Source organism: Rattus norvegicus, chromosome 2 (genome assembly GCF_021556685.1).
Source record: "Rattus norvegicus strain SHRSP/BbbUtx chromosome 2, alternate assembly SHRSP_T2T, whole genome shotgun sequence".
Taxonomy (NCBI): domain Eukaryota; kingdom Metazoa; phylum Chordata; class Mammalia; order Rodentia; family Muridae; genus Rattus; species Rattus norvegicus.
Genome location: NC_141535.1, coordinates 5,727,716 through 5,755,701, shown reverse-complemented (window position 1 = coordinate 5,755,701; position 27,986 = coordinate 5,727,716). Strand labels below are relative to the sequence as shown.

Here is a 27,986-nt window from a genome sequence, read left to right as displayed (position 1 = left end):
TTCTAGAGAAAAATGTCAGTACACTTCATAAAACCTAAACAAAAGCAAAACTAAATAGAACACTAAACAGAAACTACAATCTAAAAAAACTGCTCACAAAGTCCTTCCATTAGATATTAATTTTTCTAAATGTCAGTATCTAAGAAATCACTGTAGAGTGAGCAGCTCAGAGGTTAAGATCTCTGTTGCTCTTACAGAGGACCCAGGACCTACAACTGTACCTCTAGGCCTAGGGGGTCTGATTACACTTATTACATTCACAGACACCGCACACATACATGGTATACATATTTACATGCAGGTAAAAGAACACTCATATACATAAAATAAATATTAAAAAGCTATTTATTTGAAATTTAATATACATTCTTGCTTTAAATAAAAACCTTGAAAGAATGGCAATTCCATAATTGTATCTGTTCAGTTTCTCTTTTTTTAGTAATTATTTATTTACATTTCAATTGTTGTACCCCTTTACTGTCTCTCCTCCAAAAAGCTCCCACCCCCCCCTTTGCCTCTAAGAGGGTACTCACCCACCAACTCACCCACTCTCGGCTCACCCCTCCAGCATCCTCCTTCTCTAGGACAACAAGCCCCAGAACCAAGCTCCTCCCCTCCCATTGATGCCAGATAAGACAGTCCTCTGCTACATATGTAGCTGGAGCCATGGACCCACCCATGTATACTCTTTGTTTGGTGGTTTTGTTCCTGGGAGCTCTGTGGGGTCCCGTTTCTCTCTATCTTTTCCTGTGTGGCTTGTTCTCTCTGTAAACTGTCAGTGCAAAAAACTGTCCCATTAAAGCTGTTACCAACAGGCATCACACCTCAGGCTCTCTCTCTCTCTCTCTCTCTCTCTCTCTCTCTCTCTCTCTCTCTCTCTCTCTCTCTCTCTCTCTCTCTCTCTCTCTCTGCTCTTAAGTAGACTGATTTCCCTGTGCTGTTCTTTTATGAGTTGATGTTGTTCTTCCTATGGGGCTGTAATCCCATTCAGCTCCTTCAGTTCTTCGCCTAACTCTACCATTGGGGACCCTGAGCTCAGTCCAATAGTTGACTGTATCTACATCTGTCTTAGTCAGGTGCTGGCAGAATCTCTCAGAGGATATTCATACCAGACTGCTGTCTGCAAGAACTTCTTGGCATCAGCAATAGTGTAGGAGTTTGGTGTCTGCATATGGGGTGGATACCAAGGTGGAGCCATCTCTAGATGGGTTTTCTTTCAGTCTCTGCTCCATTTTTTGTCCCTGTATTTCCTTTAGAAAACATCTGATTGGAGGTAGTCTCTTCAGTTTCTATTTCCTCATTGTTGGGAGGTAATGTCATCCTCATTGGATCCTGGGAGCCTCTTGCATCCCTGGCATCTGGACTTCCTAGTGGTTAACCCCACCCCCTCTGATGCTACTTATTTCTATTCCTTCTCCTGGCCCTCTAGACTTCTTTGCTGTCTCTTCCCATACATCGTCCTGCACCCCCCTTTTCCTCTACTCTTTCTCCCACCTAGGTACCTCCTTCCCTCTGCCTCTCATGATTATTTTGTTCCCCCTTCTATGTGGAATTGAAACTTCCACATGTTGGCTTTCCTTCTTGTTAAGCTTCATATAGTCTGTGAGCTGTATCGTGAGTATTCTGAGCTTTTGGGCTAATATCCACTTATCACTGAGAACAGACCAGGTATGTAATTTTGAGTCCAGGTTACTTTACTCAGGATATTTTCTAGTTCCATCCATTTGCCTGCAAAATACGTGAAGTCGTCATTTTTAATAGCCGAGTAGTATTACATTATGCAAATGTACCACATTTTCTGTATCAATTCTTCCATTGTGGGACATCTGGTTTGTTTCTAGTTTCTACCTATTATAAATAAGGCTTCAATGAACACAGTGGAGCACATGTCCTTGTTATGTGTTGGAGCATCTTTTGGGTATATGCCCAGTTGTGCAGGGTGTTCATGTCCTTCCTTACCAGTATCCACTGAGCTTTTGATCTTAGCCTTTCTGACTGGTGTGAGGTGGAATCTTGGGGTTGTTTTTAATTGTATTTCCCTGATGACTAAGGATGTTGAACATTTCTTTAGTTGCTTCTCAGCCATTTGATATTCTTCAGTTGAGAATTATTTCCTTAGCTCTGTACCCCTTCTTTTAAAATAGGGTTATTTGAGTCTAACTTCTTGAGTTCTTTGTATATATTGGATATTAGCCCTCTATTGGATGTAGGACTGGTAAAGATATTTTCGCAATCTGTTGGTTGCCATTTGATCTACTGAAAGTGTCCTTTGCCTTACACAACCTTTACAATTTTATGAGGTCACATTTGTCAATTCTTGATCTTAGAGCATAACCCATTGGTGTTCTGTTCAGGAAATTTTCCCCTGTGACCATGTGTTCAAGGCTCTTCCCCACTTTCTCTTCTATTAGTTTCAGCGTATCTGGTTTGATGTGGAGGTCCTTGATCCACTTGGACTTGAGCTTTGTACAAGGCAATAAGAATCAATTTGCATTCTTCTACATTCTGACAACCAGTTGAACCAGTCCCATTTGTTGAAAATGCTGTCTTTTTTCCACTGGATGGTTTTAGCTCCTTTGTCAAATATCAAGTGACCATAGTTGTGTGGGTTCATTCTGGGTCTTCAATTCTATTCCACTGATCTACCTGCCTGTCTCTGTACCAATATAGTACAGTTTTTATCACTATTGCTCTGTAATACAGCTTAAGGTCAGGGGTAGTGATTCCCCCAGAAGTTCTTTCATTGTTGAGAATAGTTTTCACTATTCTGGGTTTTTATATTCCAAATGATTTTACAAATTGTTCTTTCTAACTCTAGGAAGAATTGAGTCGGAATTTTGATGGGGTTTGCATTGAATCTGTAGATTGCTTTCAGAAAGATTTGACCATTTTTACTATATTAATCCTGCCAATCCATGAGCATGGGAGATCTTTCCATCTCTGAGATCTTTGTTTTCTTTCTTCAGAGACTTGAAGTTTTTGTCATACAAATCTTTCACTTGCTTGGTTAGAGTCACACCAAGATATTTTATATTATTTGTGACTATTGTGAGGGGTGTCATTCCCTAATTTCTTTCTCAGCCTGTTTATCCTTTAAGTAGAGGAAGGCTACATACTTGTTTGAGTTAATTTTAAATTCAGCTACTTTGCTGAAGTTGTTTACCAGGTTATGAATTTTCCAGTGGAGTTTTTGGGGTCACTTAAGTATAGGTACCTCTTGGCCATTCGAGATCTCTCAGTTAAGAATTCTTTGTTTAGCTCTGTACCCCATTTTTTTCGTTGGGTTATTTGGTTTTCTGGAGTCCAACTTTTTGAGTTCTTTGTATATTTTTAATGTTAGCCTTCTATTGGCCATACAGTTGGTAAAGATTTTTTCCCAATCTGTAAGTTGCCATTTTGTCCTATTGACAGTGTTCTTTTCCTTATAGAAGCTTTTCAATATAATGAGGTCCCATTTGTAGCCTGTTGACCTTAGAGCCTGAGCTGTTGGTATTCTGTTTGAACAGAATTTCCCATGTTCTCTTTTATTAAATTCAGCATGTCTGTTTTTATGTAGAGACCCATGAACCTCTTGGACTTGAGCTTTGTACAAGATTCAAATGGGTCAATATGCATTCTTCTACATTCAGACTGCCAGCTAGACCAGTACTTTCTGTTGAAAATGCTTTCTTTTTTCCACTGTATGCTTTTGCATTCTTTGTCAAAGATCAAGGGACCATAGATGTGTGAGTTTATTTCTGTGTCTTCAATTCTATTTTATTGACCTACCTGTCTGTCTCTGTACCAGTACATGCAGTTTTTATCACTGTTGCTCTTGTCTTAGACTTTTACTGCTGTGAACAGATACCATGACCAAGGAAACGCTTATAAGGACAACATTTAATTGGAGCTGGCTTACAGATTCAGAAGTTTGGTTTAGTAGGAGCTAAGAGTTCTACATCTTCATCTGCAGGCTGCTAGCTGAGTACTGACTTCCAGGCAGCTAGGATGGGGGTTTTAAAGCCCACATTTACAGTGACACACCTACTTCAACAAGGCCACATCTCCTCCAACAGGGCCACACCTTATAATAGTACCACTCCCTTAGCCAAGCACATACAAACCATCTCAGCTCTGTAGTATAGCTGTAGTTCAGAAATGGTGATTCTTCCAGAAGTTGTTTTATGATTTAGAATTGTTTCTGCTATCCTGGGTTTTCATTGTTCCAGATGAAGTTGAGAATTGCTCTTTCTATCTCTGTGACAAATTGGGTTGGAATTTTAATCTGTGGATTGCTTTTAGTAGGATGCCCATTTTTACTATATTAATCCTACCAATCCATGAACGTGGGAAATTTTTCCATTTTTTGAGGTCTTCTTCAAATTCTTTCTGCAGAGACTTGAAGTTCTTGTCGCACATATCTTTTACTTGCTTGGTTAAAGTTGTGCCAAGATATATTATATTATTTGTGACTACTGTGAAGGTTGTTATTTCCCTAATTTCTTTCTCAGCCCATTTAGCCTATATGTAGAGGAATGCTACTGATTTGTTTGAGTTAATTTTATATGTAACCACTTTGCTGAAGTTGTTTATCAGTTGTAGGAGTTCTCTGGTGGAATTTTTGAGATAGCTTATGTATACTATCATATTTTCCACAAATAGTGAAACCTTGACCCCTTCCTTTCCACTTAGTATCCCATGGATCTCTTTTTGCTGTCTTATTTTTCAAGTACTATATTGCATAGATATGGGGAGAGTTTAGTAGGACTGCTTCATGTTTCTCTCCATTTAATTTGACATTAGCTATTGGTTTGTTGTATGTTGCTTTTATTGTGTTTGGGTATGTGCCTTGAATTCCTGATCTTTCCAAAACTATTAACATGAAGGGGAGTTGCATTTTGTCAAAAGCATCTAATGAGATGATCATTTGATTTTTTTTCTTTGAGTTTGTTTATATAATGGGTTATGTTGATGAATTTCCATATATGAAACCATCCCTGCATCCCTGGGATGAGGCCTGGTGATTTATCATGATGAACAATGCTTTTGATTTGTTCTTGGATTTGGTTTATGGGAATTTTATTGAGTATTTTTGCATTGATATTTATAAGTGAAATTGGTCTGAAGTTGTCTTTCTTAGCAGGGTCTTTGTGTGGCTTAGGTATCAGCATACCTGTTCCTTAATAGAATGAATTAGGGAGTCCCTCTGTTTTTATTTTGTGGAAAACTTTCAGAAGTATTGTTATTAGGACTTTTTTGAAGGTCTGACAGAATTCTACAATTAAAGCATCTGGTCCTTGGCTTTTTTATCTTTTTTAAGATTACAATGACTCCTTCTATTTTCTTGGAGGTTATGGGACTGTTTATCTGTTTTGGATTTAACGCTGGTACCTGTTTTCTATCTAGAATCATTCATTTCATCTAGATTTTTCAATTTTGTTGGGTGTAGGCTTTTATAGTAGGATCTGATATTTTTAAAATTTTTCTCCTTAAGCTTTTATTGTTATACTTCCCTTTTCATTTCTGGTTTTATTAATTTGGATATGGTCTCTGTGCCCTTTAGTTAGTTGGGTTAAGGGTTTATCTTATCTTCTTGATTTTCTCAAAGAACCGGCTTTTAAATTTTGTTGATTCTTTGTATAGTTGTCTTTGTTTCTAATTGGTTGATTTCAGCCTTGAGTTTGATTATTTCCTGCTGCATCCTCCTCTTCGGTATGTTTGCTTCTTTTTGTTCTAGAGCTTTCAGATAAGCTAGTAAGTTGCCAGTGTAGGATCTCTCCAATTTCTATATGAAGGCACTTAGTGCTATGAATTTTTCTCTTACCACTGCTTTTATTGTGTCCCATTAGTTTGGGAATGCTGTGCCTTCATTTTCATTGACTTCTAGAAGGTCTTTAATTTCTTTATTTCTTCCCTGACCAAGTTATCTTTGGGTAGAGAGTTATTCCGTGTCCTTGAGTTATTGAATATCAGCCTTAATCTGGGGTGATCTGACAGAATGCATGGGATTATTTCAATCTTCTTGTATCTTTTAAGGTTTGTTTTTCATCCATTTATATGGTCAATTTTAGAGAAGGTACCATGGGGTACTGAGAAGAAAATATGTTTTTTTGTTGTGGGGTGAAAAATTCTGTAGATATCTATTAAGTCCATTTGTTTCATAACTTCTGTTAGTTTCACTGTGTCTATGTTTAGTTTCTCTTTCCATGATCTGTCCATTGGTGAGAGTCGGGTGTTGAAGTTTCACACTATTATTGTGTGAGGTGCAATGTGTGCTTTGAGCTTAGTAACATTTCTTTTACAACTATGGGAGCCCATGCATTTGGGGAAAAGGTGTTCAGAATTTAGAGTTCCTCTTGGTGGATTTTTCCTTTGATGCGTATGAAGTGTCCTTCCTCATCTCTTGATAACTTTTTGTTGCAATTCTATTTTTATGCAATATAAGAATAGTGACTCCAGCTTGTTTCTTGGGACAATTTGCTTGCAAAAAATTTCCAGCCTTTTACTTTGAGGTGGTATCCATCTTTGTCCCTGAGGTATGTTTGTTTCTTGTATGCAGCAAAGGTCCTGTTTAGTTATCCAGTCTCTTAACCTAGGTTTTTTTGTTACTGGGGAATTGAGTCGATTGATGTTGAGAGATATTAAAGACCAATGATTGTTGGTTCCTATTATTTTTTGTTAGAGGTTGTATTATGTTTGTTTGATTCTCTTTTACTTTTCTTTTTTGGTTTGTTATGAGATGATTAATTTCTTGGTTTTCCTTGGGTGTACTTTCCCTCCTTGTGTTGGAGTTTTCCTTCTATTATTTCCTGTAGGGCTGAAAGATATTGTTTAAATTTTGTTTTGTCATAGAATATCTTGGTTTCTCAATCTATGATGATTGATAGTTTTGCAGGGTATAGTAGCCTGGGTATAATAGCTCTTTGGGTCTGCATGACATCTGTCCAAGATCTTTTCACTTTTAGAGTCTCTGTTGAGAAGTTTCATGTAATGTACCTATAAGGTCTACCTGTATATGTTTCTTGAACTTTCTCCCTTAGTGCTTTTAGTATTCTTTCTTTGTTCTGTGTATTTGGTATTTTTATTATGTGATGGGAGGGATTTCTTTTCTGGTCAAATTCTATTTGGTGTTTTGAAGGCTTCTTGTACATTTACAGGCATCTCATTCTTTAGGTTAGGGAAGTTTTCTTCTATAATTTGTTAAAGATGTTTACTGTCCCTTTGCATTGGAATTTTCCCTCTTTTGTATAGCTATGATTCTTGGGTTTCATCTTTTCATAGTGTCTTGAATTTCCTAGATGTTTTGGTTTGTGAGCTTTTTGCACTTCTGTGTTTCCCCTTTAAGGACTTCTACCTGTTTACCTATGTTTTCCTGTATTTTTTTTCCTCCATCTTTATTAAATTGAGTATTTCTTATTTACATTTCAATTGTTATTCCCTTTCCCAGTTTCCAGGCCAACATCTCCCTAGCCCCTCCCACTCCCCTTCTATATGGGTGTTCCCCTCCCCATCCTGCCCACATTACTGCGTCTTCCAGCAACAATCAGATTCACTGGGGATCCAACCTTGGCAGGACCAAGGGCATCCCCTTCCACTGGTGCCCTTACTAGGCTATTCATTACTACCTATACAGTTGGAGCCCAGGGTCAGTCTTTGGGTAGTGGCTTAGTCCCTGGAAGCTCTGGTTGGTTGACGTTGTTGTTCATATGGGGTCTCAAGCCCCTTCAAGCTCTTTCAGTCCTTTCTCTGAATCCTTCAATGGGGGTCCCATTCTCAGTTCAGTGGTTTGCTGCTGGCATTCACCTATGTATTTGCCATATTCTGGCTGTGTCTCTCAAGAGAGATCTACATCCAGTTCCTGTCAGCCTGCACTTGTTTGCTTCATCCATCTTATCTAGTTTGGTGGCTGTATATGTATGGGCCACATGTGGGGCAGGCTCTGAATGGGCGTTCCTTCAGCCTCTGTTCTAAACTTTGCCTCCCTATTCCCTCCCAAGTGTATTCTTGTTCCCCTTTTAAAGAAGGAATGAAGCATTCGCATTTTGGTCATCCTTCTTGAGTTTCATGTGTTCTGTGCATTTAGGGTAATTCAAGCACTTATCAATGATTGCATACCATGTGTGTTTTTCTGTGATTGGGTTACCTCACTCAGGATGATATTTTCCAGTTCCCTCCATTTGCCTATGAATTTCATAAAGTCATTGTTTTTGATAGCTGAGTAGTATTCCATTGTGTAGATGTACCACATTTTCTGTATCCATTCCTCTGTTGAAGGGCATCTGGGTTCTTTCCAGCTTCTGGCTATTATAAATAAGGCTGCTATGAACATAGTGGAGTATGTGTCTTTGTTATATGTTGGGGCATCTTTTGGGTATATGCCCAAGAGAGGTATAGCTGGGTCCTCAGGTACTTCAATGTCCAATTTTCTGAGGAACCTCCAGACTGATTTCCAGAATGGTTTTACCAGTCTGCAACCCCACCAACAATGGAGGAGTGTTCCTCCTTCTCCACATCCTCGCCAGCATCTGCTGTCGCCAGAGTTTTTGATCTTAGCCATTCTGAATGGTGTGAGGTGGAATCTCAGGGTTGTTTTGATTTGCATTTCCCTTATGACTAAAGATGTTGAACATTTCTTTAGGTGCTTCTCAGCCATTCGGCATTCCTCAGCTGTGAATTCTTTGTTTAGCTTCTTCTCTATTTCTTTATGGGAGTTATTTATGTCCTCCTTAAGGTCCTGCATCATCATCATGAAATGGTAAATCCAAATTTTGCTTTTCAAGTGGGTTCAGGTATCCAAGGCTTGCTGTGGTGGGAGAACTGGGTTCAGATAATGCTGGTTTCTGTTGCTCATGTTCTTGAGCTTGCCTCTCCCCATCTGGTTATCTCTGGTGTTAAGTGGCCTTGCTCTCTCTGACTGGAGCCTGTCCCTACTGAGAGCCTGGTTATGAAGACTTCCTTTGAATCAAGCTATCTCTGGATGTGGGTGTTTGGGCGCAGGGCAGGGGAGTGGATCACCTGATCTGTGAGCCTTTTAACAGACCTCCTAAGGAGTTAAACTATCTCTGGGTATAGGAGGGGATCTGGGCAGCTCTGCCTGGGCAGAGTTGCTGACTGGAGGAAGAATGATGTATCTCTCATGGGCCCTATGGGGGTCTCAGTTAGGCCAGGTATTAGGGAAAGGTGGGGTGTGTCTCACCTTCCAGCCTGGTTATGATGGACTTCCTAGGCATCAAGCTTTCTCTGGGTGTGAGAGGGGTCAGGAGTGCAGGCCCTGACTGGGGCTGAGTTGTTTTGTTCAGTTTTTAAAACAAAATATTTAATATAAGACCAGAAACATTTTCTAAAATTATGAACCTTTGATTTTTTGTTAAATGTTATAAGAAAAAGCCATTAACAAGAAATGAAAAGTAATTGGCACCCAAAAGGAATGCCTGCATGTATTGTAGGCATGGTTGCTTATAGATAAGACATGCCTATGTGCTATCCTATGTGCTAGTTTTTCGGTAAAAACAAATCAGTTTGTAATATTAAGTTCTAAACTTCTATTAGAAAAACAAAATAAATAATGAATAAAAAGTAGACACCGGGACTCAAGTCCTGGCTGTGGAAACTAGAAGGAGGACTCTGGATCTCTAATCCATGAGCATGAGAGATCTCTCCATCTTCTTTCTTTCTTGAGAGACTTGAAGTTATTGTCCTACAGATCTTTTACTTGGTTGGTTAGTGTTACCCCTGTGGCTATTGTGAAGGGAGTTCCACTAACAATTGGGTAGAGGCTGTTTCTGATTCAGTTGCCTAAAATTGGATCCCCTACCTGTGACTGGACTACCTATTTGGGCCTCAGTGTGGGAGCATGCTCTTAGGCCTATGGCAACCGGGTGTCCCAGGGTAAGCTGTACCCAAGGGAGTCTTCCCCTTCTCTGAGGAAAAGGGTAGGAGGTAATGCGGGAGGGACTTATAAGGTAGGAGAGGAAGAGGGTGAGGTGATTACAATGTAAAGTGAAGAGAGAGAGAGAGAGAGAGAGAGAGAGAGAGAGAGAGAGAGGAAGGAGGGAGGGAGAGAGAGAGAGGCAGAGAGAGAGAAGGAGGGAGGGAGGGAAAGAGAGAGAGAGGAGGGAGGGGGGATAGAGAGAGAGAGAGAGAGAGAGAAGGGAGGGAGGAAGGGAGAGAGAGAGAAAAGGAAGAAAAGGAAAGAAAGAAAGAAAGAAAGAAAGAAAGAAAGAAAGAAAGAAAGAAAGAGAAAAGCAAATTTTAAAAATGGCATCAACAGCTTCATTTCATGTAAACAGGAATAACTTCCAGACACTATGTAGAGGACTGACAACACATTTAGTATTTACGTCGTAATCTGAACCAGTTCTGCAAGTGACTGTGTTTTCTGTGAAGATATGGAAATGTGGTGCATTACAGTTTAAATCAATTGTAATAATAACTTATTGGTTTCTACATTTCTTTTCTGAACCTTCTTGGGGAGGTTTCATTTCAGAATCAACTTTTCCATGTTCTTATTTCAAATTCCTTTTTAGTAGTAATCCAGAAGTGTTCGATTGAATGGCAGAGCCCTTAATGCATCCAGGCTTGGGGTCACAGATTAAAATGGCTCCTGTGGCACATACTCTGGAGGTTACATCTGTCTGTGACAACAGGAAGATTTCTTGTGTATACCTCATTTGCTGATGTTTTAAGTTGATGACTTCCTTCCCAATAAAAATTCACCTACACCCCCTGCATTCATAGCTCTGGTATTCACTTTACCTTGTGATAGAAGTAGCATGTTGCTGCCAGAATACAAGCATTGCTTTGGGCAAATTAAAATGCATGTCCTTTCTTAAATCCACTAGAAAGGAGAAACAAAGTATACAAGTCCAAGTCTAAACTTTAGTACTTTTCCGTGCAGATTTGTGCACATGTGAGAAGGTATCTGGTTTGTCAAGTGACTGTTCTTTAGAAAGTAGGACCACAATATTGTGTGTTTGCTAATCATTGACTGTAGTCCCCAAAAAGTCTTGTGAAAATGTTATGCTCTATGTATATGTAACAGCAGAATAACATAAAATAAAACTACATTTTATAAATCTAAAAAAAAAATTAAATAAAGACACAGAAATGTGAATCTATGCACCAATGTGGTCTAACTGTTCTAAAAGAATGATGGCTACTCCTTCATACACTTTATAAATTAGTTTGTTATTAAAGTATTCATAAGGTACTTTCTATAGCTCAATAAAATTATTTTAAAATGCATTTGAGAAGTAAATATACAAAGATATGAAAGCATTTAAAAATGTTTTAGGAATTATTAACCCAGTAAACTTTTCGGTCTTTGCTGCAGTGATGATAAGTAAAAACTGCAGCCCTGATTCTGAGAGAAAACTTATAGCAGAGTTCACAGAAGTAAAAGGAAATGATTTAGATAGGGAATGTAGGATAGGGAAGAGAACCAGAGAATAAATCATTATTTCAGAAAGTTTCTCAAATAATTTGTTATATTCAGAATAAACTACTACTGATGGTTTAATGTATATAATACAATATGTTAATGACAGTAGTATGTTACCATGCAGTTATTTGAAGTGAACATGTGATATAAACGTGTAATTATGACAGTAGGAAACAGCCTACTGTTCCTTGTTTTCACCAATATATATTCCTAGACAGGGTGAGGGTTGTAAATATTTAAAGACCCATTTATTACAAAATAATGAAGTGTATGTTTCTAAATAGAAGAAAATATTTTGAAGATTTTTACCATAAAGAAATAATAAATATTTACATAGATAAATTTACCATGATTTAAACATTATATAGTATAAAAATGTACCTTGTGAGTATACTTTACTCCATTAATACGTAAAGATTTTTCACTTTTATATATTGGTTAAAAATAAACTTAAGTTTAAAAATTCCTCTTCCAAAAAATTCTCATCAGTGCCTGTAACAGTGAATATTACAACTTTTAAAGACCTAACTTTTCTCTTTTCCAAATGGAGCATCAGACATAAGGTTATACTTCTCCTTCTAACCTCCAAACTCCTCCTCAACTTGGCATCCCCAGACCTTTGGCCATCTGAGTGAAATATTCCATGTTTGAATATACTGTCTTTAGGCTATTCCAGGATTCCATCATAATTTTGATAGGCCTTAACTCATTGGCATTTCCCATTACATCTTACTTCTGATTTTGAATTCATTTGAAAAGAAAAATGATTTCAAAGCGGGGGGGGGGGGGGGGAGATGTGTCTATAACTTATATAAAGCAACAGAGCAAATAATTGCAAAATAATTTTTAAAAGATTTTGATAATCCAGTGTAAACAAGCCACAGAACTCTTAGTAGAGTATTAGAATAACAAATATGAAAGAGAAACAGAAAATCATGGGCTGGACAGATATCTCCATAGTTAAGAGCACATATTATTCTTGCACAGGTACAAATTCAGTTCCTAGTACCCACAGAAGGTGACACACAACTTTCTGTAACTCCATCCCCAGGGCATCCAATGCCTTCTTCTGACTTTCATGGGCAACTACACTCACACGCGTAATCACCCTCATGTACACATGCATACACACATTAATAAAAATAGATCTAAAATTAGCAATGAGAAATTGTAAAAATACTATAGAAATGAAAATTAAAAAAAAAACAGTGCTTTAAAGATGCTATGAGGCATGTATTTGAATAAAATGAAAAAAGCAGCCATAAAGCAGATTTAAGAGTTGTATTTTAAATGATGATATTGTGATGATAACCTTATTTGCAACCTGTTAATGGTATACTTTTTCCATAAAAGGGTTTTGAAGATGCCAAACTTTCTGCTGCTGTTTCTGAAACAGTTTCCCAGGTGCCTGCTCCAAGCAACCACACAGCAGCCCCACCGCCTGGCACTGAGGTGAGCAGCATACCTTCTGTCTTAGGGTTTTAGTGCTGTAAACAGACACCATGATCAAGTTAATTCTTATAAGGACGTTTAGTTGGGGCTGGCTTACCCATATTTAGAGGTTCAGTCCATTATCAACAAAGCAGGAAGACTGGCAGCATTCAGCAGGCATAAGGCTGCTAGTAGAACAACTGACTTCCAGGCAGCTAGAGTGAGGGTCTTGTAGCCCACATTCACAGTGACACACCTATTCCAACAGGGCCACACCTTCTAATAGTGCCACTCACTGGGCTGAGTATATACAAATTATCACACTTACCTTGGGAATTATTCTTACACAAGAAAGAAAATAAGGCACCTGTGTACCACAATTGAAAACAGGAAAAATTATTATCTATAGTGCCAAACCATCCATTGAACATCAAAAGATAAAGGGGCTACCCTTAACCCAGTTGTGCCCTCTCTGTTAAAGGAAGTGCCTCATTTGCTAATAGAAATTCCCATAGTGAAGTCAGCTCAGCTTTCCTTCCTTTTCTTTTGATATGATATGAAAGCTTCCTTAATGCAGTAGCCTTGAATTTTGGTGAGTTCTTTTACCCTGTTGTGACAGCTCAAAATATCTAAAAATATCCAGAGACAGAGATGACAAAGCCCAGACTAGCCACGGGTAGCTCTACCGTTTACAGCTGTGTTCTTGAGCTCTAATGGAAATTGATTGCTTAAAACAAGCAAAATGCTCTCCCTCCTTCCCTCCCTGTGTGTCTGTGTGTCTTTGTCTGTCTGTCTATCTGTCCCTCTCTTGCTCTCTCTTCTTCGCTACCCCTTCTCTGTCTCTGATCTCTGTCTGTATGTGCCTGTCTCTTTCTCTGACTGCGTGTGTGTGTGTGTGTGTGTGTGTGTGTGTGTGTGTGTGTGTGTGTGTGTGTCTATGCAACAAAAAGATGGAGCAGAAACCCAGGCCAAGTCCATAGGTTCCCTGAGGCAGTTCCTAACTATGAGCCACAAGCATTTGTCTTCCAAAATATCTTACAATAATTCCTTTCCATTTTACAATGATTCTCTTCCCTTCCCTTTTCCCATTAGAGAATCATGTGTGAGTGTGAGTGTGCATATGCATGAATGATGTCAGTAAAACTAAGAGAAAAGCTCTATCTTTAATGAATTATGTATGAGCATCAGAATCAACTAAACTATCATAATTCATGCAACCTTTCTTTGCTGAGTTTAACATCCTGTCATAAAAATTGCATGTGTGTATATCCTGAGAAATATTTTTAAAAAGCTGTAAGATTACATCATCCTTGCAGGAAAGCCAGCTTCAGAAGGACCTAGTAAAACATAAGTGTGACTGATAATTACAGAGGAAAGCTCACCATGCTTTCAGTATCAGAACCTGGCTTCCATTCACTTTTTAGCAATGTGTTTTAAGCACGTAGGTTAGCCTCCATCAACTTTCTTCTCCGAAAATATACTGTTGTTACTCAGATGGTTCCTCTGGACAGCAAATAAAACTGGATAAGTATGATAACACCATTTTAGAAAAACTACAGAACAGTTCAAGACAGCCCAGCAGGATAATTTGTACAATATAGATGCTAAAGATATTTTTAATGGAACCTGTATGGATATAAACTAAATTCATATAGGTATGGACAGCCAACATTTTGACCCTATTATGTTAAGAATAATTTGAAAAAGCTTCATAGAACTTTACTACAATAACAAGATCAATAATGATGCATTATTTACTTATTATTACTGTCAACATATAGTCCTCTCTCCCAGTCTAAGAAAACTCAGACTGGAGGGCTAATTACATAGTAAACAATGTAAACAAATGTAAAATAAAGTGTTGTTTTAGTTAGCTTGACTGTCACCATAGTTTATTGATCAGTTTCTTCCCCTAAAATACCTTTCATTAATTTCTTCTGTTTAGCTTTAATGGTCTTCCTGGAGGTAGGGACAATCCCAACTAGTTCAGAACTTCTCTGAAGTCTTTTTGTGAACCCTCATAATTTGTCAGAGACAACCTGTTCAATCAATGACAGCATATTTCTGTGGGTTTTTGTGCTCCAAGAAATAGCAGGATAATGGTACTGAGTTTTATGGTGTACTTAGTAATGTGTGCCCCTCCCCCACCTCCATCATGATCTCCTGAAAACTTGTGCTAGCTTACTACATCAGTGGATTCAAATTAAGTTTGATTTCTTAATGGAAGGAAAGTGCAGTGTTTGTTTATGGAACCTCTAGGTAAGATTTACCTCATTCATTGGGTACAGCATTGATACTTCCACTAAGACTTCTTTAACCTTTCATGATGCAGCTGGGTAGGAGAGGCAGATGCTTTCACTACTCTCTGTCTCTTCCGCTGTCAGCATATCAGTTCTCTGACATTGACTGGCCCCATGACTTACTCCTAGATGTCCATGTTAAAAAGATGGCTTTGCTGGGTGACTTCCCTGAACAATTTGGCCTGCTTATAACTAATTCAGAATTATTTACCTTTTAGAGGAGAGACAAAGAACTCGATGATGCCTTGGATGAACTTTCTGACAGTCTTGGACAAAGACAGCCTGATCCAGATGAGAACAAACCACTAGATGATAAAGTAAAGGTAAAAGATCTTCCCTTGCCCTCCACAGAGAAGGAAAAAGACATTGGTATTATCTGGAGGTAGCGAACAGCTAGCCTGCTCCATCTAATTTTCCTGTTTTAGTGCTGTAGGTAATATTTCTCTTTTTCTCACTGATAAATGTTTCTGGAACAGATTCCATTGTAGGAAACATCCTGTTTATGAAATGAAAGCAGACCTATGTTTTAAGTTTTTTCTCTCCCAATATTTTTTCTTGGTCTTATTTGGAAATAAGGACATACTACCCAAAAGGCATACAATTTTAGTGGATGTACTTTATATTCATAGTGGCAGAGATCACACACCTAGCACAGGTTTCCCCTGCCCCTCTTTTGCAAGCATAACTGAATCTGAATTCAAACTGTGTGTGAGAACTTTGACTCTTCAGAGGTATCTCTAGAAGGACAAAATGAACTGTCTCCTACATGATGTGTACAAACATGTATATTTAAGATAATATTTAACAAGCCATTTCAACTGACTTGATAATATTTTAGAATCAAGAAGTAACTGGAGTGGGGACGATGGCCTTACAACATGAGTACAGTCCTTGGTCATGTAGTGTTAGTATCTGTGATTTCAGCCTGGACAGAGATGGGAGTCACAGACAGGAGAGCTATAAGAAGTCTGTGGATCAGCTAGCCTGTCATGTGCATTGGGAAAACAACAGATCGTATATCAAGCCTAATGAAAGTTGAAAAATGACATTAGAGATATACATGCTGTGGCAAGTGCATGTGTATAGGTGTATGCACACAAGTCGTACACATAAGAAAAATAATGAAAATAATAGAAGAAAAGTAATGTAACGAGCATCTGAAACAATGGGACAAAGACAGGACACTGTCATTGTCATTCTATCATTATTATATAAATATTGAGATTAACTTACCATATATTTTAAAACCTAAATTTTAATGCTGCACAGAGGTGTATCCTTACTCCATAGAGACCAGGGAACCTCACAGGTAAAGATACCAGGACGGGTGTGGCTTGCAGCAGGTATGCTCAGGCTTCAGTGTCTCCAGTCTTTCTCCTTTGCAGTGCCTTAAAATGGAGCTATAAATATTATCTGTCTACCAAGGCTTTGGAACCTGACTTTTATTATGTAAAGCAAAATCGAATCAGAAAAATATTTTATCCCTTTGGGCTTTTAACTACCAGTAAGGTTTCTGAGGGTTTCTGTTTGATCCTTTCAGTTGAAAATTCACAAATTTGGCTCACGTATAGAAAAATAAGGAGTCACAATTTTCATCAGCTCTCTGATTATCATCTATTTTGTTGTTCCTTATGTTTTGCTTCATGAAACTATAAAAACTGTAGTTTCTATACTTTGGATTGTAGTTTGTAAGTAAAGAAGGATGTGAACATTCCTTTATCTCTTCAATGTTTGTAGGAAAAAATCAAAGCAGAGCATAGCGAGAAACTGGGAGAAAGAGACGACACCATCCCCCCTGAATATAGGCATCTCCTGGATAATGATGGGAAGGTAAAACTAAGGCAAACAGCCTAGATTAGGTCATTGCTCTCAAACTTTTCAATTATAACTTCCCAGAAACTGAATAGAGGCTGAAGCCGCTATTTATCTAGCAATAAAAGCACATCGTGACTGAGTACTTTTAATGTCCCAGAGGTATCAAACAGGCTTTCTTAGCCCTCTGTTGTATCTACTTGAGATGGTCTTATTAGATATTCATGTTTGGGTCCTACCATAAAGACACTTGAATAATACTAGGTATAATGATGATTCCAAGAAATATATAATTAAATTTTTTAAAGAAAAGGCTCTAAAACTGATGGAATCAATGAGATGTCAAAGAAGCAGTCTGTGTGGGGAAAGCAGAGGTGGGATGGTACAAGAACTGAGAGGTCAAATAAACACAACAGCCAACATTCCCTTCTCCACAGGAGCACAAGCAGAAACCTGGAGTGCAGGCAAAACCCTCTCTGGTGGGGTTGGGGATTTAGCTCAGTGGTAGAGTGCTTGCCTAGCTGGGTTCGGTCCTGAAAAAAAAAAAAACCCTCTCTGGAGGCACCAGGTCTATCTCCCCATCACATAGGCCAATCTGACTGCCTCCCCTTATCTGTTTGATTTACAAGAGCTTTAGAGCTGTTAGAAGATGAATCATTCTTCCCAGGTCTGCTCATCAAATGGAAACAAGGGAGTCCAAGTTCCATCAGTATACTCAGATGCCATGGGTATGGCAGGCTCTCCCTGGCCAAAGCCTAGGAGTCCTTGTTCCCTATAAATCTGCCTCCTGCTATCAGTCACCATCCTCTATGTTGATATTGCCACATCTTGTTTGTCATCATTGGAGGAGCTTCATTTATTGCTCTTGCCTTAAGAACTTTGTAAGTTAGTGGTACTTGCAATTCCTGCCTGAAAATAATCTTTAAATTTTTTGAAACTGTAATGAGCATTAGGTGTGGTGGAGGCCTACATCCAGTTATTTGGAAGTATAAAGAAACATTGGAAGTTCATCCTGGGCAACTTAGATTTTGTTTTTTGTTTTAAATGAAACAACAACAAAATAAACAAACTGGAATGTATTAGTCTCTGGGTTCATTCCCAGGACCACCCAACCCAACCAAACAAAAACCCAGGGTATCTGGTGGGAATTCATGATAATACCTGGTACCAGAAAATTCCTACATAGTCTCTGTACTTCCAGAATCAGATCTTTGCATCAAGCTACTGAAATGGCTATGAAAGTGAAGATTTGGTAGAAATCTGGGTTAGGAGCCTAGTTCATCAGTTTTGTATAATAGATGCTCACTCTATGACTGAGTGAACCTAAACAGAACTGTGGTTAACCAAAAAACTACCTTGTTTTCAAGGACAAACCAGAGAAGCCACTGACAAAGAACACAGAGGTAAATACTATAATGTATACTTTCATTGTTTTCATTATACATGTAGTTTTCTTTCAAATTTTAAAGAAATTAAAATTTAAGTATCTCTGACCCGTGCCAATGTATGCAGATAAGCCTATATTACTAACTTTAATTTATTTCCCACAAGGAAAAAGTAATAAGTAAAAGTAGTACCAGATTTCTAAGTAAGAAAACTTGTATTGAAGAATGTAACATGACCCAAGCATGGTGGCACATGACTATAACCAACAAGGGTTAAGGGAAACAGAACGATAAGGAATTCATAGTTGCATAGTGAGTTGAGGTTGGTTTGGACTACATGAGACTATCTAAAAAAAATAGAATATGGTAAAATAAAGATGTTCAGGTTTCCATGTCTCCTTTACCTAGTGATTTTAGGAAATAAATGCCAGTGAGCTTTTCATCTTAAACTTATCTTTACTTTTAACTATAAGAGAAGTTGTTCTATAGCGATCTCCATGTTTTCTACTAACATGTTAGAAGCCTGGTCAGGACCAGGACCCCATTGATGCCCTCTCAGAAGACTTGGATAGCTGCCCCCCAACTACAGAGACTTCACAGAATACAACAAAGGTACTGTGCTTTTTCATACCGATTTCTTTGAAATACCCATATTTTTAGAGCAGAATGAATGGAATAATGTTGTAGAGAACCTTAAAATAAAGCTATAATTCTACTGCCCATAACACTATTTTTAATGTATTCCTTATTTTTGCCAGTAAATACTTTTACAAAATTGTCCTTATGTTTTATTTATTACACCGTTTAACAGCTTTCATCAGGTTTCTGCATGTGGTATAGTCTCCACAGTCATTATTTTTGGTTGCTACATTGTCTTGTGAGTGACAAATAATTCTGTGCTTATTTTGCATGGCAGTCTTGGACGCCCAGGACCTTCTTCAGCCTAATTGTTTTGTGGAATCTCCTCCTGTTCCTTCCTGGTGCAGCTGGCTGACTTAGACTTTTCATGATCATTTCTGGTCTTTTGTGTCTTCTCAGGCCAGCCTAGCACCCTTTGAGCACTCCTCCCTGCATGTGGTTACCTGGCACTAGCTATCTATTTCCCATTGAGCTGGGCATTATATATATAGTAATTGGATCTTTGATTTTTATGCTCAGATTAGCAGAGTGCTGATATTTAATAAGTGCTCAAAACATGCAATTTGAACTGAATAAAAAACTAAATCCATTATTTTTCAATTAATACAAGTTAATAAAATGAATGAAAACTATAGAATGTGTCATTCTATAGTTTCAGGGCACCTAATCTATAGAGCTCGTCTTGTAAATCACACAGAAGGAAGGGTGGATATTGCAGTCTGTTCATTGTTGTTTCAGCTACTTTTAAACCCAACTTGTGGCTGCATCTTCATACCTTCCAAGTGATTTAATTTACAGCCTCCCTTGGCCTCCTACTTCTCTCTTCTGAAAACTAATAACTAATGTTTCTGTTTTCTTTCTTTTCCTCTTTTCTTCCCTTTCCCCTTTGTGTTCCCATTCTATCCTTCTCCTCTCAAACTGTTTTATCTTCGCTCCTTTCCAATCCATTCTTTCCTTTTATTTCTTCTTTTTGGTAAATGTACTGTGCTTTTGCAGTCAGTTTCCATTGTTACTTGCATTTCTCTCCCTATCATTGAAAACAGGTGTTTGTGTTTTGGCACATAAAAGCCAGCCTAAGTGAAGAAAAGCTTTGATTTTTCTGAACCTGTGGTTTTCTAAAATAAAATTGTGGGTATATATTTGGGGTTCATGTTATAAAATGATGGAATATGCTAAACACCCATGTGACCCCCCATTTTCCTCTCATTTGTAGCCTTTCTAATGTCCTGCCTAAAATATAGGTATATTCAGTTATTTTAGAAATAAGTACCAAGCTACCCATTTTTATTCAGTTATTTTGGTGGATATAGGCTGCTAGAAGGAATATCCTGGATTCATCTAATGGCAGCATTTAGTCAGGGTCTGCGTGGATTTATCATGACAGAAACTTCATTACATTTCCATTGCTTTAGGAGAAGGGTAAGAAGACTTCAAGTTCCAAAGCATCCAAGAATGAAGAGAAAACAAAGGATTCCTCCAAGGTAAACATGGTCATAAACATACCAGTATTAGATTAACAATTGGCAAGGAAGTAGGATTTAACTGTTAATCATCTAGCTTGATATTGTAAGCTATTTAGAGCAAAAGGCTTTTAAGCAATAGCTATCCCCTAGCATGCCTTGCTTAAAAAGAAAAAAAAAAGTAAAGTAATCTCTTGAGGGCTGGAGTGATGGCTGTCAAAGCACTGGCTGCTCTTTCACAGGATCTGAGTTTGGTTCCCAAGGAGCACATGCTGCTTACAACTATCTGTAATCCAGGAGATAGGATGGATGCCCTCTTCTGACCTCTGGGTCACCAGGCATGCACATGGTACATGATATGCATTCAGGAAAAACACATAAAATCTTAAAAAAGGGATTTTAAAAGTTAAAGATTTAAAAATAGAAATTTATAATGTGTTAAATATATATTTTAGTAACTAGTGTTTTTAAAATATAAATGAAATGTGTCCTTAACATATTTCAAGTGGCATGTGATTCTTGCTTTTATTAAAGTGCCTCCAGATCATATGATTTACATGTGAAAACATGGAAGTTGTTCTATTTTGATTTTTGATGCTATTATAAAACACCCTGTCAAAAGTACCTTAGTGGAGGAAAGTTTATTTCCTGGCTTACACTTCCAGATCATATTAGGTCACTGAGAGCAGTCTAGAAATCAAGCAGTAACTAAAAGCAGATACCATGGAAAAACATTGCTTGCTAGCTCTGTCACAGCCCCCTGCTTAGCTAGATTTTTTTTTCTTTTTCTTTTTTTTCGGAGCTAGGGACCGAACCCAGGGCCTTGCGTTTGCTAGGCAAGCGCTCTACCACTGAGCTAAATCCCCAACCCCGCTAGATTTTTTTTTTAACCACCCAAGTCCACTTGCACAGGGACAAATGCTGTCCTTAGTGGGCTAGGTCCTCTTAAATCAAATAACAATTAAGATTTAGTCTTCCACAGACATACCTGATATGTTTTGTAAAATGTGGTATGCTGTGGTCAGGGGTAGGGGGTGCCTTAGTGGGCCCATGCTTGAGGTTTGAGCCATAAGATGGGTCTAGTATAAAATGAAATTTATTTGAGGGCATGGGAAGAGGAGTTGAGAAGGGAGTAGAGACAAAGAAAGGGGGTGGGTGGGGGGCTGGCCACAGTGGTGGGGTGGTGGTGGGGGGGCACAAAGAAAGAGGAAGGGAGGGAGAAACAGAGATACAGAGACAAAGAGACAGAGAGAGGACACAGAAAGGGGAGAGGGGTCAGAGAGAGATAGAGAAAGGCCAAACAGTCCTTTTATAGCAAGCCAGGCTCCTACCTGGCTGTTTCTAAGTAACTGTTGGGCAAAGGCTAGAAGGATGCTAACAGTACTCACAGACGAGTCTGATGGAACAAACTCTCAACTGAGAATCCCTTCTCAGGTGACTCTAGGCAATGTCTAGGTGACAGAATTAATTAGGACAGACGGTAATTTATACAATTAGAGAAGTTTTTCTAGTTCATTGTATTTATTGGTTGAGAGGGAGACTAGTAATAATGGTACAATTCATATAATGGCCAGCATTATGTCACTGTATACTTGAGATAATTAAGTTATAAGAAGAGATGAGTCTGGTCAATGATTTTAAAAGCTTTATCTTATTATTGCCTCTGTACTAAGGTAGTGCTTTATAATAGGAGTTTTTAGGGATCAAACTGAACATCCCATAAGTCAGGAAACACTTGCCCTGAGTGAGAGAGGGGCACACCCACAATGGCCTAAGGATATCATATAAGGCCCTGGCTTGTAAAAATGTCTCAGGAGTTCCACCCCAGGGTCAAGCATTTTACACATGGCTCTTTGAGGGGCCTGCAATATCCAATTCACATAGCATATAGTTGTGCAAAGTAGAATATAAGCTAATGGTTGGAAGGAACAGGTTCAAGATTACATAACATTACATAACTTATATAAGTACAATCTTCTGACCATAATGAAAATTAAAAATACCAATTTAACAATCTAATTGCATCTCTTTTATTTTTGAGATTATAATATAATTAAATCATTTTCCTCTTTCCTTTCCTTTCTCCAAACTGTCCCATGCACCCTTCCTTTGTCGCTTTCAAATTTATGGCCTATTTTTTTATTAATTACATCAACACTTCTTAAGAATAACTAATGAGGGTTGGGGATTTAGCTCAGTGGTAGAGCACTTGCCTAGGAAGCGCAAGGCCCTGGGTTCGGTCCCCAGCTCCGAAAAAAAGAACCAAAAAAAAAAAAAAAAAAAGAATAACTAATGAAAACTTCATGCAATTGATTTTATCTCACAGGATACAAGAACATTATATCTCAAATAAACTAAAAATTTAATCCTTTATCAATTAATTATAATTTTTAAAGTGTCTGATCTACCCACTAATTATAAAAATGCATGATCAATCCATTCACAGGAAGTAAAAAGTATAATTGCCCTACACAGTGGAGATTAGCCAGCCAACCTCTTCTCAGTGCAGGAAAAGGATGGGGTCATTGTGGGATGGTGAAACACTGTCATCCTAATTCCAACAATACTTCTGCAATTGAAAATTTTTACAGGATCCATTAAAAACATAAGTTTAAAGTGAGAAATTAGGATTAATTAAGGCTATTTAACTTAAAAATTAAGTGGGAAGAACAGAGCATGTTTGTGTCGAATGAAGAGTATAGACTAAGCCACCCTCTTTGTCTTTTGTTTGGTCAATATCTAGGAGTTCATTTTCTCATTTCCTTTCCTGGTGAGTTAGAAAGCACTTACTATAGTTTTTGCTTCCCCTTAGAAGACAGAGGAAGTGCCCAAGCCAAAGGTGGATGAAGATGCAACATAAAGTTTATGCATTTTGTAAGTTGAACTTCCATTGTAAATAGCAATAACTGCCTTCTAGCAGCTGTCACTGTGGGGAGTGACAGGGAAGTTTATCACTTTATTATTTCATTTTTGTTCCTGTTTTCAGAAACCATAGGTTGCAAAGTTCAAAGTATTCCATTATCTAACAAGCACTAAAGGGATTATTGTGCTACTAGAACTTTTTTTTTTAATCATATGATTAAGAACACTTTAAGTGGCCTGGCAGTGGTGGTACACAGTTTTAATTCTATCACTCTGGAGGTAGAGGAAGGCAGAGCTCTATCAAGTTCAAGGCCAGCCTGGTCTACAGAGCAAGTTCCAGGACAGCCAGGGAAACTTGATCTTGAAAAAAGAAAACAAACAAAACTCTTTAAAGTATTCAAACTTTTTAAGAAAATCATGCACTACAAGCTAGTTGAATCTTTGAAATCTGAATGATGACACAGATTTTTCTTGCAAAATATTTGTTGCAAAATGGCATTAATTGATATCTGAAATACAAATGCATGTTGAGTAGTGGAAATCACAGTTTAACCTTCTGACCTTTTTGGTTTGTCTTAATTGTGGAAGAACAATGATGGATTCTGACCCATTCTTCAATAGGTGGGTTCTGGACTTCCTAAAAGTAATAAAATGAAGGTGCATGCTCAACAAAGCCTTAAAAAAAAAAAAGAAAAGAAAAGCAGATAAAGATGCTTTCCACCAAGCCTGATCCAAGCTTCATCCTTGGGATGCATATGGTGGATTCATGGAAGTTGCCCTCTGATGTCCACATGCATACTGTGGCATACATATATTAAATGAAAATGTAAAGTGAGTTTTTTTTTTCAAAGAAAACTGTGAATTAAGTGGCTCAGCCCTCTTACCAGGATCCCTTTCAATTCCCATAGTGGAGTAAATATACTAACCAGAGCTGCTCCACATTTTCTCCGAGTAACTGAAGAGCTTATATTAGTAACCCATATTTCCTTTTGTTTTCAGGGTATCTGAATAAAAATTCTTCAGCTGGTGGATGGTGACTTTTGAAGATCAAAGGCTTTGATGACAATTTTTCTGGGTGGCTTCTAGACAGTTGTATTTGTTATGTCTTTTGACACCTTAAACATTGAGTTGATATTCTTTTCCAGAACAAAAAAGAATTTGTCTGGTTCATCTGTGTTCTGTATTGAGTATTGATAAACTTCAAAGATTTTTAATTGCCTTTAGGTAGGAGAAGGAAGCTTTATATTTGTAAAAAATATATTTGACAGTTTCTTAAAACACCAAAAATCCCAGAAAACCTTTGCAAACATTTGCACATTATATACATAGTGCCTGTAAAACTCATTAGTAATTTTGGTTTACACCCAATTTTTTTAGCAATTGCAATATAATGCTCTTATAGTTTGTCAATATTTTGATTTCTTATTATGTCTTTTTCTTGGGCTTTGATGTATCTTTGGGTTAATGTTGATAAGTCAAATGTGGAATATTGTACTTTGGGTGTATAACTCCTTTGGAGATGCTAATAATAAATTAATGATAGATAACCCAGGTAAACCTTGGGAGCACCAATCTCCTTTCCTACCTGAACTCTCCTTTCCTAGGAATGAGGACTTCTACTCATGGTCAGACAAGACACATTGAGATTTGAACTAAACAGAAAAATGAGGCACAGACTCGAGTTTAAATTTTAGCAATAAACTGGGGATTCTTAGAATACTCATATGCCTTGAACTATCCTGGTTTACCATGACATTAAACTGTGGATTCCACTCTCTACATGAAAAACAAATTGTAATCCTTTGCTTATAGCCATTAGCCACATTGTCTAAAGCATCTGGCTTTATGGAAGTCAAATTACCAAACACAAAAATGAACTCTTTTAAGTAAGTTGTGTGTGTGTGTGTGTGTGTGTGTGTGTGTGTGTGTGTATACAATGTATACACTGAAATTTAAAATCTGCTGCTATATCAAAGCAGGTTAAATTATCTTAACATCTTTGAATGGTATCAGATTTTTCTGAGCACTACACTGGTATCATTGATGGAAATTTGATAAACAATTCCATTTCTATTTCCTGGAAATAAATGCTGGAAAAGATGTCAGGTACATATAAACCCGACTTCAACTTTCTTATTTCCAGAAATCACAGCCTTCGTTGCCATCAATTTAAAGGTTTTATTAGGATTTACTTAACTTTACTAAGCATAACTTACATTATGAGGACAGAAAAGACAGGGGACAGATAACACAAAGGAAAACTAAAAATATTCATAATGAACACATTTTGTTAACTGTCTCTAAAAGTACTCTCTACAAATCATGCATGTACCTTAGATTTCAAATGCTACCCACAAAAGTTTTTAATTCCCAGTCCTATAAAAAGGACAGTCACTATTCTGTTTTTAAGGCACTGACAAGAGAAGAATGTACTCACTGTCTTAGTTAGGGTTTTACTGCTATGAACAGACACCATGGCCAAGGCAACTCTTATAAGGGCAGCATTTAATTGGGGCTGGCTTACAGGTTCAGAGGTTCAATTCATTATCATCAAGGTGGGAGCATGGCAGCATCCAGATAGGCATGATGTAGGGAGAAACTGAGCATGCTACATCTTGTTCCTAAGGCAAACAAGAGAAGACTGGCTTCCAGGGAGCTGGATGAGTGTCTTACAGCACATGCCCGCACTGATGACACACTTCTCTAACAAAGCCACTCCTATTTCAACAAATCTACTGCATGTGCCAAGCATATTCAAACAATCATACTACCTGTATTTTGAACTCAGTGTCTAATCCTTGTATCTTGGCAGTGTAGGTATCTGTTTGCTCTTTTTGTGTCTAAAAGCACGCTGAAAACTTTGACGTTGGCAGATATGCTTCCAAGTCTATGACTGTAATATGCACACTTCCATGCACACATAGGAATATGTTTCAATGATGTTACAAAATACATAAGTTTAAGAGTGCCTATAAAATTGCATACATACTTAAGGTACCAAAAATATTTTTTTAATTAAGAATATTCTCAAGACTTTAGTGTTTGCTGGTAACTCACAGTGACTTGCATAAGCCATTAGGATCTAAAGGAATCCTTTTTATTCTTTTCTACTGTTTACTTTTAAAATTCTAGTCAGGTGAAAACAACTGCAGATATTGCCTTAGAAGTAAAGAAAAGGTGGTTTTCATTACTAAAAGTTGCTGCATATGTAATATTTTATCTGTTTAGAAAATGGGCTTTCCAAAAGTGATGGTGACCAAAACAAAAATCAGTATTTGTGTTTCCTTAATCAAGATTAAAATGTAATTAAAGGAAAATATTTTACATAAAAATCTTGGTTGTGTGTTCTATGTAGTCTGGGGAAAAAATTACCAGTGAATCATTCTCTATTTTCAAGCCATCAGATGAAGTTAATATAAAAATAGAACTGTAAACATGCTCTTTGTGGTTTAGATATAAAGTATCCCTCCAGCAAGCTCATACATTGAAGTCTTGGCTTCCAGCTAGTGGTAATAATAAAAGAGGAGACTGGATCATGAGGACTCCGCCTCTTAGTGGATTAATCCATTTGTAGTCACCAATTTACTTATGATTCATACTTGAATGGGAGGTAGGTCCCATTGAAGAGGTAGGTCCAGTCTGTGGGAGTATGGCTTTAACCAGTACACTGTGTCCTCGGACTTCTATCTGGCTCTTCTATTTTCTGACCACTACTGAGTAAGCATTCGTCCTGATACCTGTTATGATAGCCATAATGTCTCACCACAGGCCTATGATAACAGAACTAATAAGCCATCAACTAAAATCTTTCCTCATAATTAAACTGATTACCTCAGGTATTTTGTTAGACCAATGAAAATATGACAACTGAGCCCCCAACCCCAAAAGTTACTTTATTCCATAGTATATTACAGTACTATATATTGATATCTTTCCCATCATTTATGCTATAAACCTAAAACTTCTTATGTAAGACTTAAAGAATTCTTTCCTCATACTTACATAAACACATTATTCATATTGTCCTTTATTGGTGAGTCCTCAATGATTTCTTTGCAACAAATGCCGATATGAGTTATTTAGGAATTTACAACACCACTCCCTATTTAAGGGATCAGTTAACTGTCAAGTATATCTTAAAAGGAGATATTTCTGATACCGATCTGAATACATTCTACATTGTTAAAAGTAAGCTTCCAGAGAAAGTAGGTGGCTCTTCTATTTGACTTATCCAAGGAGGGTTCTAAATGCAACTTTTTAAGAACAGCTGTGCAAGTAGGTTATGTGAAAATGACAAGTACTACCATGACCAGTATCAGTAGGTTTCCACTGTTTTCCCTTGCCCCAATGGATGAAAAGGAAGTAGTTACTAGAGCCAAGAAATAGAATAGGACTGTACAGAAACAAAGGCCACCTCTTAGGAGTAAGACTTGCCTTTGGCTGGTTTTCATCACCTCAAGTACAAGGAAATAAATGCCTCTATGCACTCCCTCATGAGTCACAATCCCAAACACTATCAACAAAATCAAGAGAGCAAAAATGCCTGGTTAACTATACCCTGCAAAGCAGTACCAATAATTGAAACCAGGAAGAGAGACTGCAGGACCATAGACCCAGAGAGGTCAACAGGAGAACTGCTGTGCAGCCACTTTCTAGCATGACTAATGATCCAAGCAAT

General features: G+C 37.7%; 1 protein-coding gene across 13 annotated transcripts in view; it reads left to right on the top strand.

The window, feature by feature from the left end:
* The window catches only part of Cast (calpastatin), a 102,404-nt gene extending 75,764 nt beyond the window's left edge, over positions 1 to 26,640 (top strand). For all 13 annotated transcript variants that reach the window (XM_087616402.1, NM_001033716.1, NM_001033715.1 and 10 more), the window contains 8 exon segments: positions 12,773 to 12,871; positions 15,369 to 15,473; positions 16,888 to 16,980; positions 18,330 to 18,365; positions 18,867 to 18,959; positions 20,399 to 20,467; positions 23,259 to 23,320; positions 24,308 to 26,640. In XM_087616402.1, coding sequence (XP_087472528.1) covers positions 12,773 to 12,871; positions 15,369 to 15,473; positions 16,888 to 16,980; positions 18,330 to 18,365; positions 18,867 to 18,959; positions 20,399 to 20,467; positions 23,259 to 23,306 — 543 coding nt within the window. In that variant the 3' untranslated portion in view covers positions 23,307 to 23,320; positions 24,308 to 26,640.
* Positions 26,641 to 27,986: the final 1,346 nt, after the last annotated feature.